This window comes from Oncorhynchus clarkii, chromosome 31 (assembly GCF_045791955.1).
Source record: "Oncorhynchus clarkii lewisi isolate Uvic-CL-2024 chromosome 31, UVic_Ocla_1.0, whole genome shotgun sequence".
NCBI classification, from domain to species: domain Eukaryota; kingdom Metazoa; phylum Chordata; class Actinopteri; order Salmoniformes; family Salmonidae; genus Oncorhynchus; species Oncorhynchus clarkii.
Window position 1 is genome coordinate 40,479,942 of NC_092177.1, and position 19,905 is coordinate 40,499,846.

Below are 19,905 nucleotides of genomic sequence, written 5' to 3' on the forward strand. Positions count from 1 at the left end.
CACGGCCCGCTGACTGGACTAACTATAGGGGCTCACACCAACAGCTGGCCATTTCACACGGAGCAGACAAGTCGGCCATAGCAACGATGTCACCATATTGTTCATCTGAATGTTTTCTTAGGATTTCCAAAAAAGGGGGGGGGGGCTGTAATTACTTAAGAGTATCATATGTGAACAATTGGGTATTTCGTAGGAAAAAAAGTTTGAACAAAGGATGTTTTTTGTACATTATTTTATTTCCGTTAAATAAATTAAAAGTACCACACAAAATATACATTGAAAACAGTTGTGCAAGTCTTCCTTTGCATATGTAGCATTATTACTAGACAGACCATTACGAAACTTGAGGCATGAAGAGGAGCAGAGCGCATAAGCCAACACATGAATACACAGACAGGCGCCAGATGAAGAGAAATAAGGAAACATGAATGTGGATTTCTCTCCCAAATATGACTATTCAGTCCTGGCTATCTCTCCTCAGCTTGGGTTGACCTTATTTCTGATGTAAAAGCTTTGTGTTGTGAATGAGATGAAAAGACCAGATTTCCTGTTCCTCCTCTTTTGACTCCGAGACAACCGGAAGGACAAATCCATCCAGGGCCAGCCATGGTTCGGCCAAGCTAAGCAAAGCGCTTAAGTCTATGACAACTCTGAGGAACGCTAAAAGACATGCCTGGCCCATTTTAGAAATATACTGTATGGGATGATTGCAGCGAGGCACAGAAATGTACACAAGGCCCACTCCACTCAAACTAATTTCAGGTAAAGAGCTAACACTGACATAGTTCGTTAATCAAAGCACTTACCGGTTTCTATCAGTGTTATAGCTATAAGATTATGTAACACACTGAAACAAAGGCTTCAGTCTCAGAACGCATTTTCTGGTTTAGCAATGCCTGTTAAACAAGATGACGAAGTACAGGCTTTTCTGGCAAGACTGTCGGTGTGTTAGCTATAATGTTATTTAACCCATTGAAACACTGTTTGAAATGTATTCATTAGCCTGAACCTGTAGTAGGCAAATCAATACTCAATGTCATACCTTAGCATGGAATGACAACAATAGAGGGGTTGGCTACACCACATACAGTGTACGGAACCAGGCTAGTCTTGAAGTGTCTGTTGACTAAGCAACAGGTTTTTCTGGCATGATTAGTTGACTGGAGACTTACGCCAGGGCAACAGTTCCTGTGGAAACGGGCGTCATATACCAACCGTGTCACATAACCGGCCTGTAAAGTGCCGGCCAGGAGAAATTTTGACATATAACTTCTAAAATGACTAGACAGTGTCAAACACAGGGAGGAAACACTGTTGAAATTGCACAGCATTGGAGTTCCCCATTTCATAACCATAACACGATCCACGATAGCGTTCGGGGAAAAACATTTCCTTAGTGGCCCAGAAAAGATAACTGTTTTCCAGACACATTTTTGTTTCTCAGGATGTAATGAACAACTAAACCCTGTTCAACCTGCACTGTAAAAAATACTTAGTGACTGAAAAAACTAACAGAGTGTTTCCGAAATGGCACCCTTATATAATGCAGTGCTTTGGATCAGAGCTCTGGTCTAAAGTGGAGCACTATAAAGGGAATAGGCGGCTTTTTGGGACACACAGACAGCAAAACAGAACATTATATTGTCTGAATATACTGCGGGAGACAAAGTGACAAAAAATACCCTTGCATGAGCACACAAGACCAAAACAATGACGCTCTAAATTGGCATGAAGGCAGATAGTGAGGCTGAAGCAAAGACAGAAAAAACTAAATGAGGACATGGCAGACATTAAAAAAACGACTGTACCACCTGCGCATACATTTTTGAAAACAAGAACACATAGTTTGCACCAGCATAGTAAGAGTTGACAGCAGAGTCAAACATCGTGGACAATGGGGACAGGAGGACTATTTACAACAGTTAAAAGACACCGATACCGTAGAGGTGTTTTCTCTCTGAGGTTCAGTAGGACTGGTTTCTGGGACTCATATTAAAAGCCTACTCTTGAACTAAAAAAAAAGCATGCTCAATAGAGAATGTTCATCTCTGGGTCTGAAAAACTGGCCCATAAAAATGGCAAATAAATGCAGGCATGATGACTGATCACTCTATTGTGAAGTTAGTGTGACGGGTTCAGAGTTGCAATGTACTCTCACTAATATTGAACAACAGAAGCAAAAAGGTGGGTTTGAACAACCACGGGCAGTTAAACAATACACAAAATGTGGTCTTTTAAAACAATTATGAAGGTGAAATAAACTATAGAAGATGGTGAAAAAAAGAGTAATGTAAGAAAAAAAGAGAGAATAAATAACATTGGTTTAAAGGACAGCACACTGATCGTTCTAACATCTCCCAACATCACAGAACCCAGACGGGACTTCTCCCCATTGTCTTGTAACAACGGAAAATCTTCCTTTATCAGATTTTTCCAAACAAGAAAGGACTCACTCAGTCTCTCTGTGTTCACTAGAAGTATTTTGTGCCCAATATCACTGTCTACTGATGGTTTTGAATAGTTCACCCCGAGAGTAGTATCCATCGGATAGCTGCAATTCAAATCTTCTGGACGACCACCTGTGTGGTCCATCTTTAGTGTCATGGACTAACGGATCATCATTATCTTAGTATCTATGGGTTCGTACGTACATACATACATAATACATTACACACATACATATTGTATTTTCATTCAGAGTTCAGATAAGGTATAGGGAGTCATTTTGGCATGGAACATGTTATATGAAGCATGGGGGTCTTGGGGGTTGCCTGGGGGGGGGGGGATCCATAGACAGGGCATACAGGTCTTCTGGTACAGAAAAAAGTGCAGAGAGGCATCAGTCAGTTCACTGTCACTCCAAGCTACCGACACCTAATCTGCAGCTACACTATGAGCAGAAGTGAAAACTATGGTGATGGTTGTGAGTGACTGAAGCACAGAACTACAAAGGCTGGGGCAATTGGTAAGAGCCTGTGATAAAAGAGAGGGTCCCATACAACTACACTGTTTGTTCTCCCACCACAGGATCCAACACACTTCCCCTAAGGGCCAGGGGACGTCAGGGGAGTCACACCATGGTCCCCCACACACACGCCTTGTGTGCACCAAAACTCCACTCTTATAACAGTTATCAAAAGGTCCAGCCTGGAGGATATCTGAGCCCTAACCCCTGACTCTTAACCCCTCACTCGTCGTCCACTCCCGTGAGGAAGCCCAGCATGAAGAGGACGGCTCTCTGTCGGTCCTGCGGGGTCTGTCGGCCCACCATTTTGGGCGGGGGCCGGATGAGCAAGCTGGCAAAGAGGGTAGCTGGCATGGGGCACAGTGGAGGAGAGAGGTAGAGGAAGATGTTAGAAACAGGAGTTTGGATCCGTTTCCTTTCAATTCAGTGAATTCCAGTTCCTGAATATATTTTTTCAATTCTAAACTTGAGTATTTCATTTCCAGAATTGAAGTGGTATTGACCCTGAATCTGGGTTGTGTTCAGTAGAGAGGATACATGTTGAAATGGAGTCAAGTGGGGACAAACTACTCTACCTGAACATGTCCAATAAGAACACTGATATTTGCATTCTGTTGTCAAATGTTTTCCTACATTGAACCCTAGTGAACTCAACCTCAGAAAGCGAATGTGAGAGAATGTGGCCATGGGGAACTGACCTATGAGGTTGGCAGTGAGGTTGTTGTTGTGGGCGTATTTCAGCAGCTCCTTGAGGAAGGCCATCAGGTAGCGGAACACGTTGCGGTGAGCCCGGGGCAGCTGGGAGATCAACTGTCAAAACAGCCCAGAGAAAAGACAAATGAGAACCCCAACCAGACCCTTCTAGAACATTGATGACAAACTATGTCTCATGGTGTGCAATGACCATATGAGCTTTTAACGATTCAATAGAAGTCAATGACTCCTACTTGTATCCATTACGATTCATATGGTATCAAACACATACATTTTTATGTGGAAATATGTACACAATGCACCTGTTTGCAGAGGCGGCTGTCGTGGGAGCAGTCCAGGCTGCGCTGGTAGAGCTCGTAACACACCACTGGCTCAGGCAGAGCTTCCAGAAATATCAGCAGGGCCTCGGCCACAGAGTGGTTACAACCAGCTGACACACACACAGTCGGGGAATAACACACAGATTTGGGGCCCGAGGGTCGGTGTGCGTGTTTGAACCACATTGCTGTCATACTGTGCAGAATCACCCTCGAAATGGCTACCCATTATGTGATGAAGAATAGAAATCTTGTGCCTCTCCTTGCTCAAACTGATCCTCTCAAACACACTGGTTGTGTGTGTGTGCGAGCGCACGCGCACGTACGGGCAGGAACACTGATGATAGGGAGAATTGCACACCATAAAAACCCCAAAAACCACACACATCATTTTTCATCCACATGGCAAATCTACGTAGCATATGTCGTGAATGTAGCACCTCCTAATACTACCACCCCATGCACCTTGGCAGCAGTCGGTGTATAGCAGCCGCTTTATCACAGTGACCCATATAGCTGTGTGGCATCTCAGTCACAGTCTCCCGTTACAGGGCTGGGCCTACTAGTGGATCTGGGCCAAAGGGTTTGGAATGACTTGGGACATATGAGCAAAGGATACGGATAGAGTCAGGAATGCTGGTGTCCAGGCAGTCAATGATACTCTGCAGCTCCTCCTGCAGGCCCGGAGTCTGGAACAGGTCCTCCTGGAATAATGGTAAGGAGTTTACAGCCATTTTGTTTTTCTTTGGAATAAGGGTAGGTTAGAAGACAATTTAGAGGCTGAGACGCTAAGTCTAGAATAGTGCTTGGAAAGGTTAGCCTGGAATACAAAAACAAAATGTTGTGCTGTTTCGCTCCGTCCAAACAGAATCATTGACGTGACAATAGTGAAATGGAGCGATATTCCGTTTGGATTCCAGACGGAATCCTTTACTATCCTCTCACCTGTTGGCAGGACTTGGTAAAGAGGTGGTTCACCAGCAGCCACACCTCCTTGGGGATTTTTAATGGCTTGTCCTCCGTGCCAGCACTGTCCACCATAAGGAAGCTCATCTTGGACTTCTCCTGAAGTAACACACACAACCACAAGATGTCAGAAACATAGATACTATACTGAGAGAACACCATAAGATGTCAGAAACATAGATAATATACTGAGAGAACACCACAAGATGTCAGAAACATAGATAATATATTGAGAACACCACAAGATGTCAGAAACATAAATACTAGACAGAGAAAACACACAACCACAGCATGTCAATGGCATACTATACCATAATGACAACACACATAACCACAGTATACTGAAGAAAATAGTTGGCATTTCAGCACAACTTTCGGTCAAAAAAGACTGTCGTCAGAGCATAAGCATACCAGATTCTGACACAAAGTCTCTGTTAGTAATGTGACTGAAACCAGCTTTACCCGGTCGAGTCATAAACTTATGAACTGCTTAATTCCCTAGGGAGGATTTGGTTAGATTCATCATTTTTAAAAGTATCCCATTTATCAAAATGTTGATTCCATTCCAAAGATGATTCCACATGGCACATTGCCTGTCATTATAGGTATAGGGAACATAGAGCGGATTAACGCAAGGGTTGGATGTCGGGTCGGCTTGCAGGAGAGCCATCTGACTCGAAGCGGATCATGTTGTTTTGTGTCTAGCTGCAAATGGATCCCTGAGAACTAGGGAGAGTCGGGCCAAAAATAACCACTGGCAATGGGGGGTCACACACACACACACGAATGGGACACAGTGATAGCCTGCAGAGCCATATACAACATCGAGAGCTAGAGAGCCTCTCAAAGTGTTACTGTTAAGTGTCTAGGAGTGCAGCTTCTACAAGAGATGTAGCCTAGGCTATGGTTAGATGACCAGAAATAAAGGCTTTTACAGAACTCAAATACATCAGGCCCTGGATGTTGATTTGGGGGGGGGGGGGGGGAGGCTTTTTCCACTTGTGCTACCAATTTTTTCAGTTGATGGCACCAGCACTTGATTTGGTCGCACCAATATCTTTACCTCACCAGTGTCCCATAATGTACCTTCATTCCATAGAACCAGACTAAAAGACGAGCCATCTTTTAAAGTAACATGCCATTGCAGGGCTCGACATTCTGGTCAGTGACAACTGAAAGCTACTGGCCTGAATGAAAAGAACACTGGCCTGGGAAAGCAGATGATGCTCACATTACTTAAATGTTATATTTCATTTGAGGGCTGAGCAAATACCCTATTTCCCGGGCTACCCAGACTCCTTGCTCCATCCAAACGCTACGCCACGGACGTTAGTTTCTTCACTGTAATTAGTCTGGATCGGAGTACCTACCCAACCCTTTACCGAATGCGAACACATTCGGGGCCATCTTATTGGTACAGACACCGATGGGTTGGGCCAGAGACCGAACACACATGGGTCAACCGGCAGTTTGACAATTCCTCATTGGATCTGATACTAAGATTGGATAGAGACGATCCAAATCGCTGATGACTTTGTTTTGTACAAACACCCCTCGTCACCACAAACGACTTCAATAACGGCGCAATCTCAAAAAGGGTGTTTTTGTTAGAGATTTTTAAGTCACGCCACAGAGCCCTTTTTATATTTTGGTAAATTCTGTTTTATTTTTCTAGGTTTCTGGTTTTCACTCTCAAAATCACACTATCAAAAAACGAAAAACTGGATGTTCTAAATTCACAAAAACGCTTAAACCACATCAGAAGACCAATTTTGAGGTCAGGAAAAAAATAAATAAATAATAACTTCTAAAAAATTGGAGGGATTATTAGGTGGCCATGATGGTATGAGGGCCATATTGGGAATTTAGCCAGGAAACCGGGGTTCACACCCCTACTCTTACGATAAGTGCCATGGGACCTTTAGTGACCACAGAGAGTCAGGACACCCATTTAAAGTCCCATCCGAAAGAGAGCACCCTACACAGGGTAATGTCCACAACCACTGCCCTGGGGCATTGGGATGTTATTTTAGACCAGAGGAAAGAGTGCCTCCTAATGGCCTTCCCACACCACTTCCAGCAGCATCTGGTCTCCCATCTAGTGACCGACCAGGGCCAACCCTGCTTAGCTTCAAAAGCAAGCCAGAAGTGGGAAGCAGGGCAGTATGCTGCTGGCCCACCATAACACGTTAACTAGCTAGCTAACTTAGCTGGTCCATTGTTGCCTATGCGAGGAAGTTAGGCTAGCAAGCATTTTTAGCTAGGTAGCCTATGACAACAAAAACTAAAATCCATAGACCATTTTGCCAACATGAAAGAGGATGGCATTGGCGTTCAACTAGTCTACAAGTAGGGTGAGTTCAAAAAATGTTTTACTTGGGCGTGCGCACACGCACACACACAAATAAACACACAGAAATCAGTTCCATGGACAGCCACATTACATTTCGCAACATTGATTGGACTAAATAGTTTTTGGTATCTTTAAGTTAGTTTTCACTGTATTAAAGCCTAGTTGATTTGATGATTTTTAAGTGTAAATGGTGCTGGAATAGCAGAGGCAGGGCTCCTGTTGTCTTTGTGCTGACCTGCAGTAACTCCATGGTTCTAAATCAGTAGTTGTTCAGTAAACTGTAGGAAACATTAACTTGCTGGACCATGCTGCAGGTCATTTAACTGTCTGTTACATCTAATATTTGCTTTGTGGACTTCACCGGACAGATGTTGCTCTCCAGTTTTGTCATGAAACAAACGAATGTGTAGTTGAATTTATTCCACCTCTGTGCGACTTGTCTTTTTGTTGTCTCTGTCTTATTCTACTGTATATCACAGTGGCGTATGAATGAATGGGTTATAAAGCACGCAATGCAATTATCATAACATAGGTTGTAATACAGCTTTTATTACCGTCTTGGCTTGAACAGTGATTTATCCCACGCACCACTACTGGTAGTTCCTGAGTTAATTAGCAACTAACATCCCATCATGCTTAGGGTCATGTATAAAAATGCCCAGTTGCACATTATTTTGCCTACCATGGTTAGAAGAAGGATCTCAGTGACTTTGAAGAGGGGTCTCAAAAGGAGCATAGGGGGTTTAAAGGATATGTGTGTGTGTGTCTCTCAGTCACCAGATCCCAACTCAATTGAACACTTACGGGAGATTCTGGAGTGGCGACAGACATCGTTTTCCACCAATTATGGAATTTATTGTAGAATAATGGTGTTGAATCCCTCCAATAGGGTTCCAGACACTTGTAGAATAGATGCCAAGGTGCATTGAAGTTGTTCTGGTGGCTTGCAGTAGGGCCCAACGCCCTATTAAAACACTATGTTGGTGTTTCCTTTATTTTGGCAGTTACATATTTATGGTGCCATCTGTAGTGGGTTTAGCCATGCAGTGATTCAGTTTCACTGGCCGGTGAGCTGCTCAGATACGGAAGGTGAAGATGGGATTAACATCAGGCTTTATATGGGTGAAGTTGATGCTGCTTAACTGAGCACAGGCCCCCTCTGCTTCTCCCTAAACTCTCATTAGCCTTAATCATGTGTGTGAAGGCCTGTGCACTGTAGGGTGACCTGCTGTGAAATGAGCTTGGGTGTGCGGAAAAAGGACTGTATGTGTGTGTGGAGGGACAGTTGTGATGCGTGTGTACTGCAGTGGTACATGTGGTGTCACTTCTATGATCACACACGCACGCAAGTGTGAAAACCAGACTCCTCTCTTGTAGGGCTGGGCGATATATCGAATACATTTGAATTCATCAAATTCATGTTTTTGCGCGATATTCTAAATGCCTGTATCACTCCTTCTTTGCACCTTACCATTTACACTAGAGATCTGAATATAATGACAAGATGCTCATGACTCCAGCCTAACAATAGGAGTCGTTGTCCCAAAGGCGGGAAGCCAGGCGACAAGCTTAGGTCCAAAATAAGCCCATAGAAACACATTGGTCTTATATTGGACAGATTTTAACGAGAACAAAACCTCTTGCTTCGCCTATTCCTCTGTTCACACACACAAGCCCCTGTAACTAACACCAACAAAGTTGAGAGATCACTTCTTCCTCTCGATTTGCATTTGAGGTTTGGTCCAGCAGAATCGGTCATATGGACACCCAAACACATTGAGACATTTTACTGTAATAGTAGAAGTTAACCTGTCTAACAATATCCTTTATATGTCTCAACGACTCAGCTGTCTAGTCTTTTATAAAATGTGCAATAAGCATAAAACACAGCTATATTAGGAATTGGCCACTTATTATCATTCGGAGAAATACGGTAGGTTACTTGATTTCAACATCTGAACAAAGTGAAGAGGCTGGCATGCTGTTCAAACAGTTGGAGACGCATAGAAGGTAGTCTTCATAACAATTCAACTGTTCTGCCGTGTTAGCTACAAAACATATCCAAGTTGGCCAAACTTGAAATATAAAGATTAGCTGGCTACTCACTAGCATGTGGGCTTGTGCTTGAGAGATTGCTGTGGAGACCGGTGTTCATTTTCTCTAATGCCTGCTACAATAAGTTGGTCATTATTAGTGAATGTGCATTATGAATGGTTCTGGTTAAATGTATAACGAGGGCATTTTCATAGACTTGAAAGCCAAATCAGAGACGTTGGCAAAAAAGCAGGATAAACTATTTAGAATAAATAATTACATTATCAGTGGGGCTTTAAGCCTAATTTCACACGCCCTGAATTCATTAGATTATTGCTGACTGTTTGAAATGCATTGTATTTTACATTTAACTGTAAAATAAAGCTTAGAGAAAATGTTAGTTTTTTTAAACAAATTGAATCGAGATGTATTTGAAAAAAAAAAAACAATATATGATTTTTAGGACATATCGCCCTGCTCTACTCTCTGGTCTATCACTGCCTTAGGGTTATCAATCTCAACCAGTGCTTGCATAATTTGAAATATTTAAAGCATATAATATGCACATTTCATGACGGTCTTATGCGGGCCACCAATATCTCAGATTGAAGACTAGTACAGCTAGTAGTGCTGAGAGATTAGGTCTTTAGGTCGATTATATATATATTTTTTGCGATTTCAAATATTTTTGTAGACATTAAATGCAATACACATTATGTGGGTTGAATGCTGGAACAGAGAGTAAAAAGTCCCATGATGGTAGTGACTGCCCATTACTGCTTATCACTTATCAACCACAATTTATTCACATTACTTCAATCGAATATTTCAGTTGTGTATATTACATTTGTTTTTGGCCTAGTTGATGACTTTATTATTTCATTTCAAGTGATCATCTCTATAGAGCAGCTGCCTATGCTGTCTGACAAAACAGAATATTGGCCTGCTGGAAACTAAAACGCCCTACTATATATATATATATATCACCCAGTTGGGGCTTGATCGGATTTCTCTCTAGAGAACCTGCATATGGCGCCCACAGCAAAAAAGGAATTCAAATAATTGAACCAACAACAGTCAATGAGTTGTTTTAAAAAACGGAAAAATACCACAATTCAACTAATTGCTCAGCACTTACAGCTAGTACTGCTATGGCAGAGACGGACATGCAACCCCTACGTCTAGAGCTGTAGTAATTAAGCCTTTAGTATTGGATCCCAAAACAGAATATTTGATCATGGTCCTGTCTAAACCAATGTCCTTCCCTAATTCAGAACATGAGGTACTGTATATTTGGTTAATCTAAGGTGTTTTTATGTCAAATCTAGAAAGCAACATTACTAGACTAGAACCTGGGTTGCCTATTCCGCTGACCAACAGCGGGGCAACAGACTAGCCTTATACCCTGACTACACAGCTCGCATCGCATGAGCGAGCGTTGCAAAATAAATGTAGAAATCTATGTTATTCAATTATTGCACCCACACTGCTTGTGTCTGCGTTGCCAAGGGCTAAAATAGAAGTCAGTTCTATTTCTGTATTTCTATTGTCCTGCCTCTCCCATCTCCTCATTGGTTTATAGAAGCAGGTACCCACGAGCCATCTCCTCATTGGTTATACCCAAGTGGGTGATTGAAAGACGAACTGTGTTGTCGGTCGTCGTAGTAAAACTATGAAAGTTTATATGCCAATCACCATATAAGTTCAAAGATGAAAAAGCTTGGAAGGAGGAGAGATGACTATAAACGATTCAGTTGACCATTTTATGTGTGGATTAATTGTCAGAGTAGAAGACCTTGTGCATTTCAGGTAAAATAACAACTCAATGTTTATATCCCAGGACAAATTAGCTAGCAACAGCAAGCTAGCTAAATAGGAAAAATTTGCTAGCAAGTGCAAGCTAAAACTGCCATAAATGTTTAATGCTTTTCGACCTGTCCAAAAATGTATGCAATTGGTTCAGAGTTTGTTTTGATATTTTAACCTGCGTGTCGTGATCGCGTTCGGTGTAGGGGGACAAAATACATGTATGCACGATGGCGCACAAAACACAGTTTGGGTTCGGTGTTAGTGGACAGTCCCATAGTGGGACACCATAGAAATAGAAGGATTCTAATCATTATATATTTCTATAAAATGGGCACACCATGTTGACTTTACCTTTTCCATGTAGCTGTCCTCTCCCTGAGCACCCAGCAGCCACCAGCACAGCAGTGAAGAGTTGGAAAGGAATGATCAACGCAATGAGGAAAGAGAAATAGAGAACAGAGAAGATACTGTAGATAGGACATAAAGCGTAACCACAGAGGAGTAAGGGAGTAAGATGCTGTTTGAAAGGTGCAATCTGTAGGTTACTTTCTGTTTTTTTTAAGTATTGTCCCAGGCCGACAGGATTGGGGGAAAGGGTCTTTGAGAGTGTATCGAGCACTGATTGGCCTAAATTGAGTTTGGTTTTGTGTGTGTTTTTGTTTGAGCATTGACTCCTTGAGCATTACAGGGGTTTAAGAAGTTACAGATTGTACCTTTAAAAATGAATGATTTCACCCAAAAGTAATCCATGCAAAGAATGACAGTAGAAAAGTATCAGTGGAAGCAAGAGATCATTTGAAATGCAATGGATCATATAAACATAGCATACTAATCTAACACTAGTGGCCAAGGTGGATATAGATAGAAATGCATGGACAGGCTATCCCTAGACTTTTAGTCAATGATCCCAGCATTTCAGGAAAGCCCTTCTGACATTTGTACACACCATGTGCCACTTCCTTATTCCCTTGGAGATTCTAAACAATGGCACAGGTTGAAACATTCTCGCTGCACTCGACAGACTGTGGAGATTAGGGCTGTGGCGGTCACTAAATTTTGTCAGCCGGTGATGTCAAGCAAATAACTGTTGGTCTCATGGCAATTGACCGTTAATTAAAATAAACATGTAGCTTCCACATGCAGACCTTTGGAACATCTACAATTTAAAATTGTAAGAAATCCATGTAATATAGCCTACACCTTCACAATAAATCCATGATTTATTTTAAAGAAGCATGATAAAAAAGAAAATGCAGTCTATTTCAAAGGAACAGAATAGCATACTCTGAGTTGTCTTTATGTTAGGTCCTGATCTGGCTATGCCAAATGGATTTGGGCTACACTAGTTCATTTAGTAGACCACAATTGCTTAGAATTCCATGGCATTATTTTATATTATGAAGAATACAATTGAACAAAGCTGAATAAAATAGAAACGATTTGAGGGTGTGCGGCTATTCTGTATTGAGCAGTTAACAAAGAAATAGGTACTCCTATATGCTTAATTTAGAGTTATTTATGCGACTTTAGTTGTTCTACAAACGTTGGGCTATATGTTTTGATTTTTAATACATTGTAAGGCTGCATGATGAGACTAATGATGATTTGAAAAAAGTTGCTTGAAAGGCATGAACTCTGCTTAGTTTTTTTGTGCAGGCTGTACACACTTCATCAGTATCTCATTCACAATTTGCCAAGCACTTGAAAATGCCTTGAATTTCACGACGGCCTCCCCTTTGTGTGGCCGTAATGTGCCCTAAAAAAATCCATGCCTTTTGCGGCCAGTGGCTGTTGTGCCCTTGGCCCGGAGTGCTGTGTTGTGCCCTTCTCCCGGAGTCCTGTGCGCTCCGAAGCAACTCTTACTCACATGGCTCGCCATCACGTGAGCGGGTCTTTCTCACAGGCTACAAGTGAAGACGGACATCTGGGATGCAACTGCGCGCGTCCTTATCCAATTCCGAGGTGCATATTAAAGATATTGGAAGAACTGTCCACATTGACTTTTCATCAGCAAACAAGATGTGTAGGCCTATCGAACAGCAAAAGCACTAGCCTATGTCAATCTACTATCCCCCATAGTACAATAGTCAACCTATTCTGTGCGAGAACTAAATATTCCAAAACAGTCTGGAACAGTTGTGGGATGCGATAGATCCCAAATTAATACAACCACTAATATCCAAAAACCTTTTTCTTGCTATTTTGGTTGACAAAATAGAGCAGAACATTTAGCTTACAACGTTGATAAATTAGGCTATTTCTTCACTTTATAAGTGGAGCAATGTGCACATTGCAGTAGGCTATAAGTGTAAATGTTAACAGGAAAACACCATTATTAAAAGTGACCGCAATTGTGATTATGCATGTAATGCTTTTATTATAAAATTATCTTCCCCAACTTTGAAACTCACGCGCTGCTTATGTACGCCAGTTAGGCTCTACACCCCTTGTAAAGCGGATTAATGTGCTTCATTTTAAGAAGTTATTTGGCGACTTTAGTTATGATACAAACCTTATCAAAACATATAAACTATGGGCATAATTCACAAGTGATAATATATAATTCAGGCTAATATTGTCACCCATCAGACTATTCTTAATTGAATCCCGTCTTTATATTTACTAAATAATATGTGTGAAATTTGTTTTGATTTAGAATGGACCATTATCATGCACCTGTATTGAAATAGGGGCAGTGTGAAAACATACATGCCATCTATGCACTTAAGTAGCGAATGGAGGACGCTTTTCCCGTGGTTCATTGTCATGCCAGCCAGGTAGGCTATACTCCTGTTGTAAAGATAAGCAATGTGCTTAATATTATGAAAGTTGAGAAATAAATATAGTAGGCCTAGCCTATAGAAAGCTGATGGGATCCTCCTCTTTTTAGTAGAGACCATCACTGTTTTCTCGTGCAATTGCGAAGCCAATAAAAATGTTGCGCAACATGAGCTCTCATGAAGTGTTTGATTCAATTTTCAATTACATTTGAATTGTCAGAGGGATTCGAGGGACAATAGAGTGTTGAGTACCAGGCAGTTAGCATGTTTGGTAGGCTACTAATGACCATCAGCAGCATCAGAGCTTGGAGAAGCCTAATTACAGTGACTAAACGGTCACGTGGAATTTGACTGCCTTCATGACCGCTGGTGTGGCGGTAATACGGTCACCGCAACAGCCATAGTGGAGACTTTTTACAATCCCTTAAAGGAGTGGACAAACAGGCCTTCACGTGTCCCTGCCAGATATCACTTTCTGAAACGGCTTTTTGAACAAATAAGGGAGGGGCCAATGGAGGACGATCAAGAGCAAATCTATGTGCTCTTCAACACCAACCTTTGAGGCCTGCTGCAGTGTTGGCTGCTTTTCATGTCTTACCCGTTTAGATGGTTTAGGGTTAGGGAAAACAACTTTAGCAGAATCTCTTTGCCAAAAGTGCCATGAAGAAAAAACAACTTCCTGCCATTGCTGCCTTCAGTTCCTTCAATGACTTAAGTACTGCATATAAAAAAAATAAGCTGTTGCATTGACAGTTCGCCTAATCTGGCAATTAATACTATGTTTATGCTGTGTTGTCATCTTAGGTCTCTCTTTATGTAGTGCTGTGGTGTCTCTCTTCGTGATGTGTGTTTTGTCCTATATTTTCAATCCCAGCCCCAGTCCCCGCAGGAGGCCTTTTGACTTCCGGTAGGCCACCATTGTAAATAACAATTGGTTCTTAACTGACATGGCTAGTTAAATAAAGGGAAAATAACAAAAAAATAACAATATTTAAAAATATACACAGTACCAGTCAAAAGTTTGGACACACCACTCATTCAAGGGTTTTTCTTTATTTTTACTATTTTCTACATTGTAGAATAATAGTGAGGACATCAAAACTATGAAATAACACATATGGAATCATGTAGTAACCAAAAAAGTGTCATATAACATTTGAGATTCTTAAAAGTAGTCACCTTTGCACACTCTTGGCATTCTCTCAAACATTTGAGCTAATCATTTGGGTTGTGACAAGGTAGGAGTGGTATACAGAAGACAGTCCTATTTGGTGAAAGACCAAGTCCATGTTATGGCAAGAAGAGCTCAAATAAGCAAAGAGAAACAACAGTCCATCATTACTTTAAGACATGAAGGGCAGTCAATGAGGAACATGTCAAGAACTTTGAAAGTTTCTTCAAGTGCAGTCGCAAAAACCATCAAGCGCTATGATAAAACCGGCTCTCATGAAGACCGCCACAGGAATAGAAGGCCCAGAGTTACAGTTGAAGTTGGAAGTTTACATACACCTTAGCCAAATAAACTGAGTTTAAATGTTTCACAATTCCTGACATTTATTCCCAGTAAAAATGTCCTGTCTTAGGCCAGTTTGGATCACCACTTTATTTTAAGAATGAGAAATGACAGAATAATAGAAGGGAGAACAATTTATTTCAGATTTGATTTCTTTCATCACATTCCCAGTGGGTCAGAAGTTTACATACACTGAATTAGTACTTAGTAGCACTGCCTTTCAATTTTTTTAACTTGGGTCAAGCGTTTCAGGTAGCCTTCCACAAGCTTCCCGTGGAAGCTTTTTGGTTGCTAATTTGGGTGAATTTTGGTCCATTCCTCCTGACAGAGCTGCTGTAACCGAGTCAGGTTTGTAGGCCTCCTTGCTCGCACACGCTTTTTCAGTTCTGCTCACAAATGTTCTATGGGATTGAGGTCAGGGCTTTGTGATGGCCACTCTAATACCTTGACTTTGAAATCCTTAAGTCATTTTGCCACAACTTTGGAAGTATGCTTGGGGTCATTGTCCATTTGGAAGACCCATTTGCGACCAAGCTCTAACTTCCTGACTGATGTCTTGAGATGTTGCTTCAATATATCCAGATAATTTTCCTCCCCCGTGACGCCATCAATTTTGTGAAGTGCACCAGTCCCTCCTGCAGCAAAGCACTCCCACAACATGATGCTGCCACCCCCAAGCTTCACGGTTGGGATGGTGTTCTTCAACTTGAAAGCATCCCCCTTTTTCCTCCAAACGTAACGATGGCCATTACAGTTCTATTTTTGTTTCATCAGACTAGAGGATATTCCAAAAAGTACAATCTTTGTCCCCATGTGTAGTTGCAAACCGAAGTCTGGCTTTTTTAGAATTCAAGGCACACCAGAATGGCTACCACAGCACTCTGCAGCGATACGCCATCCCATCTGGTTTGTGCTTAGTGAGACTATTATTTGTTTTTCAACAGGACAATGACCCAACACATCTCCGGCATGTGTAAGAGCTATATGACCAAGAAGGAGAGTGATTGAGTGCTGCATCAGATGACCTGGCCTCCACAATCACCTGACCTCAACCCAATTGAGATGGTTTGGGATGGACCGCAGAGTGAAGGAAAAACAGCCAACAAGTGCTCAGCATATGTGGGAACTCCTTCAAGACTGTTGGAAAAGCATTCCTCGTGAAGCTGGTTGAGAGAATGCCAAGAGTACGCAAAGCTGTCATCAAGGCAAAGGGTGGCTACATTGAAGAACCTAAAATATATTTTGATTTGTTGAACACTTATTTGCTTACTACATGATTCCATATGTGTTATTTCATAGTTTTGATCTAGTAGTAAAAATAAAGAAAAACCCTTGAATGAGTGGTTGTGTCCGAACTATTGACTGGTACTGTGTGTGTATATAATTTAACAAACATCTCTTCAATACGGAACAATATATACATCACTCCTAACCTACTTCGAAAGTATTCCTTCCTGCTTGCTATCACGTTAACTAGTCCCACTCACCAGGTCGATGAGCTTGGTGATGGGGATTTCCCGGATGGGCTTCTTCATGCGGCACAGTGTCTCCAGTGAGGTACCGAAGCAGCTGGGCAGGTAGTTGCCTGAGATGGTGATGAAGTAGTCCTTGCCTCGGTCCAGATGCAGCACCAGAATATCCTCGATGGCGTCCTCTCCTGAGTTGAGCAGAGTCACCGAGTCCTTGCTCACATACACATCCAGGAAGATCTCTAAAGTTTCGTCTGGTGGGGAGAGACAAAGAGGGGAAGTGTTCATTATGCTTTGGGATGGAAAACATTCTGCAATGGAAAGTGGAAGTGGGCTTTTCTTATTGAACAAATCCAGGTAGGCCAAAATCCTTGTTTTAATCGGTTTTCTTTCGTTTTTGTGCCTCAAGAACAAAGCTCTAGTGGTATGATAACTGAAGAGGGATAGCCCTGGGAACAAAAGATACATGCACACAATGGGTTATGACAGAGTATAGATGCTATACAAATGCATTCTTCGGTCCAGTTGCGAAACAACCCCTAGACCCTAGGCACCTTATGTAAAATATTTGATTGGTAGGCCTATAAATAATTTGGTAGCAGCATGCCCTCTGACAGGCTTGGTAGGACTTTCAACATATTGTATAAGTATCAAAAGCGTATTTAAGGAGTAGGGGCTAGGGGTCGTATCTGGACAGGCCTTCCTTCTCCCTCCTCTAGGAGATTATTCAACTGATTGATCAGTAAATCCTTAGATCCACTCAGATCAGTGAAATCCCACCAAGGAAGGAGTAAAGGATGCATTGTGAAAGTATCCCCACCAGACAGGGCCTGTGACTGACTGTGGAAGGTAGGTGCCATGGCTGAAAGTGAAGTGGACTCACTGGGCTCTAGGAAGCCTTCGCTGGGTTCGGCGTGGAGCCAATTCTTGCAGTACTGGGAGTCGTTCAGCTTGGGAATGAAGGCAAAGTGACAGGGGACCTGCCCGTCGTTGGAGATCACAAAACGCTCCCGCTGAAGCTGGCGGAACTTGACGTCCTTAAAGGTGAACTACGGGAGAAGAGGGAGAGAGAAAGAGATAGATGTTGGGAGGAGGACAGACACAGAGTAAGCCAGAGTGCAATAATATTTGATTGATCTACGCAAAGCAGATTGTTTAAAAAACAAATAGATGCCCATGCCATTCTACCTGTGCAAAGTAACTCAAGCATCTTGGCAGGCTTATATCAATTTTCTTAGTGATTTAAATTCAGACCAAAACATTGCCTGTCACAAGTCCCTGATTCAATTCAAAACGACCATGTCCCTTGCTTACTGACAAAAACAGAGAATTATTGATCTGAAACAACATGTCAGTGGGGAGGACATGCTGGACAGGAAATCAATACGATGAGAGTCATGGCTCTGTACGTGTGCATGTTCTGTCTACTCACCTCTCTGTCGGTCAGTGACAGAGACGGGAGGAATTCGTTCTCCATCCTGTCCATCATGCGCACAATCTCCTCAAAGACCTTCTTGTAGCGTGCCTCGTTCACCACCTTCACCTGTTACACACAGATTCATTTTCCATCAACACCGATTCATTCATTATAGCATAACTAAGCACGCTATTCGAGAATAAACACATTTTAAGCCAATTTATATGTATTTATGATTCTCAATAAGCTGTATAGTATGTTAAAAGGTTTTTATGTCTATTTTACTTAATGGACTCCTTTGGCTTAGCAGATATGTGTTTATTGTGAATGTGAGGTCTCCATTGACTGCCTTGACCTGAATCAGTCAGATGTGATTTCCAGACAATGTAGTGAGTAAGTGGCTCCATGATCCTTACCCCTACGCTGAAGAGGGAGCTGACGGGCTTGTGGTCGCTGGTCTTCAGTTCCATGTGGCTCCTGTAGTGGAGCTGCTTAACGTTACTACCCCTCCACAGGATCCGGTCGCACCACGCCGGGACACGACACTTACCACTGCAGGAGAACCACATACAGAGAGACAGTGGTTAGGAGGCACAAGGTAACCTCACACAAGGATTGTGTTCATTTGGGCACTAAATGAAAGACAGCGGATTGAAACAGTGATAGACAACATCCAATATGAAACAGTAATGTTCGCTTTCCGCTGAAAAGTTTTCCAAACATGTTCAGTTGCATGCCACACAACCCAGTGTCTCCCTAGATACCTTAGATTTTTTTCCTGGTAAATCACAAAGGCCCCCAAAGCAACCTCCTGAGTCTCTTCAAATTATTTTAGGCATGAGGGGAACAAAGCTAGTTAGGGGGGCCTACCATGCCTATTCAATACTGAAAAAACATTGCCTCAAACAGCTGTCTATATTTGAGTAAGGACTCGTTTCATTACTGGGACAGAATGTTTGGAAAGGTGGCTTTTCAGATTTGACCTTACATATAAACATGAATAATCAAGGTGCTATGGCATATGAGGACTATCCAACACAGGGTATTTCCTTTGCACTCTGTTGGGTGGGGGAGTAATAGTTTACAGCTCAAAATACCAAACTCTCTGGGTATTATATACTGTAAGTACGTACTTGGAGGGAAAGGAATCAGGATCAGTGGTACATTTACCTAGAGTCCCAACGGTCCGTCTTGGCATCATACTTATATGTGGGCATGAAATTGATCTCTCCCTCAATGAAGTCTGTGAAGGCTCGCCTGGTCTGTCTCTGGATATTCAGCTTCACACAGAGGAAGGAGGGGAAATATACCAACAACAAAGGTTATTCAGAGACAGACAGAGGAACTCCTGTATTTATAACCCTCATAAACAACCAGAGAGAAAAAGGGGAAGGAGGAGGGATTACACCAAAGTTATTGCAGAATACAGAAGTCCTAACTCCACCCAAAAAACATTTACTTTTATTTAGTGTCACTCTTATCGTTGAGGTTTCCGTTTTTTGTTTTGGTAACTGATTTGTCACAGTGCAGAATGACAACATGATTGATGTGCAGAATTAAATGTCAAC

General features: G+C 42.0%; 1 protein-coding gene across 14 annotated transcripts in view; it reads right to left on the reverse strand.

The window, feature by feature from the left end:
- Positions 1–215: 215 nt before the first annotated feature.
- Positions 216–19,905, reverse strand: part of LOC139391189 (OCRL inositol polyphosphate-5-phosphatase) — a 39,298-nt gene continuing 19,608 nt past the window's right edge. For 7 of the 14 annotated variants that reach the window (XM_071138791.1, XM_071138789.1, XM_071138780.1 and 4 more), the window contains 11 exons: positions 19,508–19,617; positions 18,754–18,889; positions 18,353–18,463; positions 17,804–17,969; positions 16,939–17,174; positions 11,510–11,533; positions 4,942–5,061; positions 4,616–4,700; positions 3,982–4,109; positions 3,664–3,775; positions 216–3,312 (listed from right to left, as the gene is read on the reverse strand). In XM_071138791.1, the coding sequence (XP_070994892.1) occupies positions 3,188–3,312; positions 3,664–3,775; positions 3,982–4,109; positions 4,616–4,700; positions 4,942–5,061; positions 11,510–11,533; positions 16,939–17,174; positions 17,804–17,969; positions 18,353–18,463; positions 18,754–18,889; positions 19,508–19,617 (1,353 nt within the window). In that variant the 3' untranslated portion in view covers positions 216–3,187. The remainder of the gene's footprint in view (positions 3,313–3,663; positions 3,776–3,981; positions 4,110–4,615; positions 4,701–4,941; positions 5,062–11,509; positions 11,534–16,938; positions 17,175–17,803; positions 17,970–18,352; positions 18,464–18,753; positions 18,890–19,507; positions 19,618–19,905) is intronic. The other 7 variants (XM_071138794.1, XM_071138788.1, XM_071138793.1 and 4 more) reach the window with 1 other exon arrangement.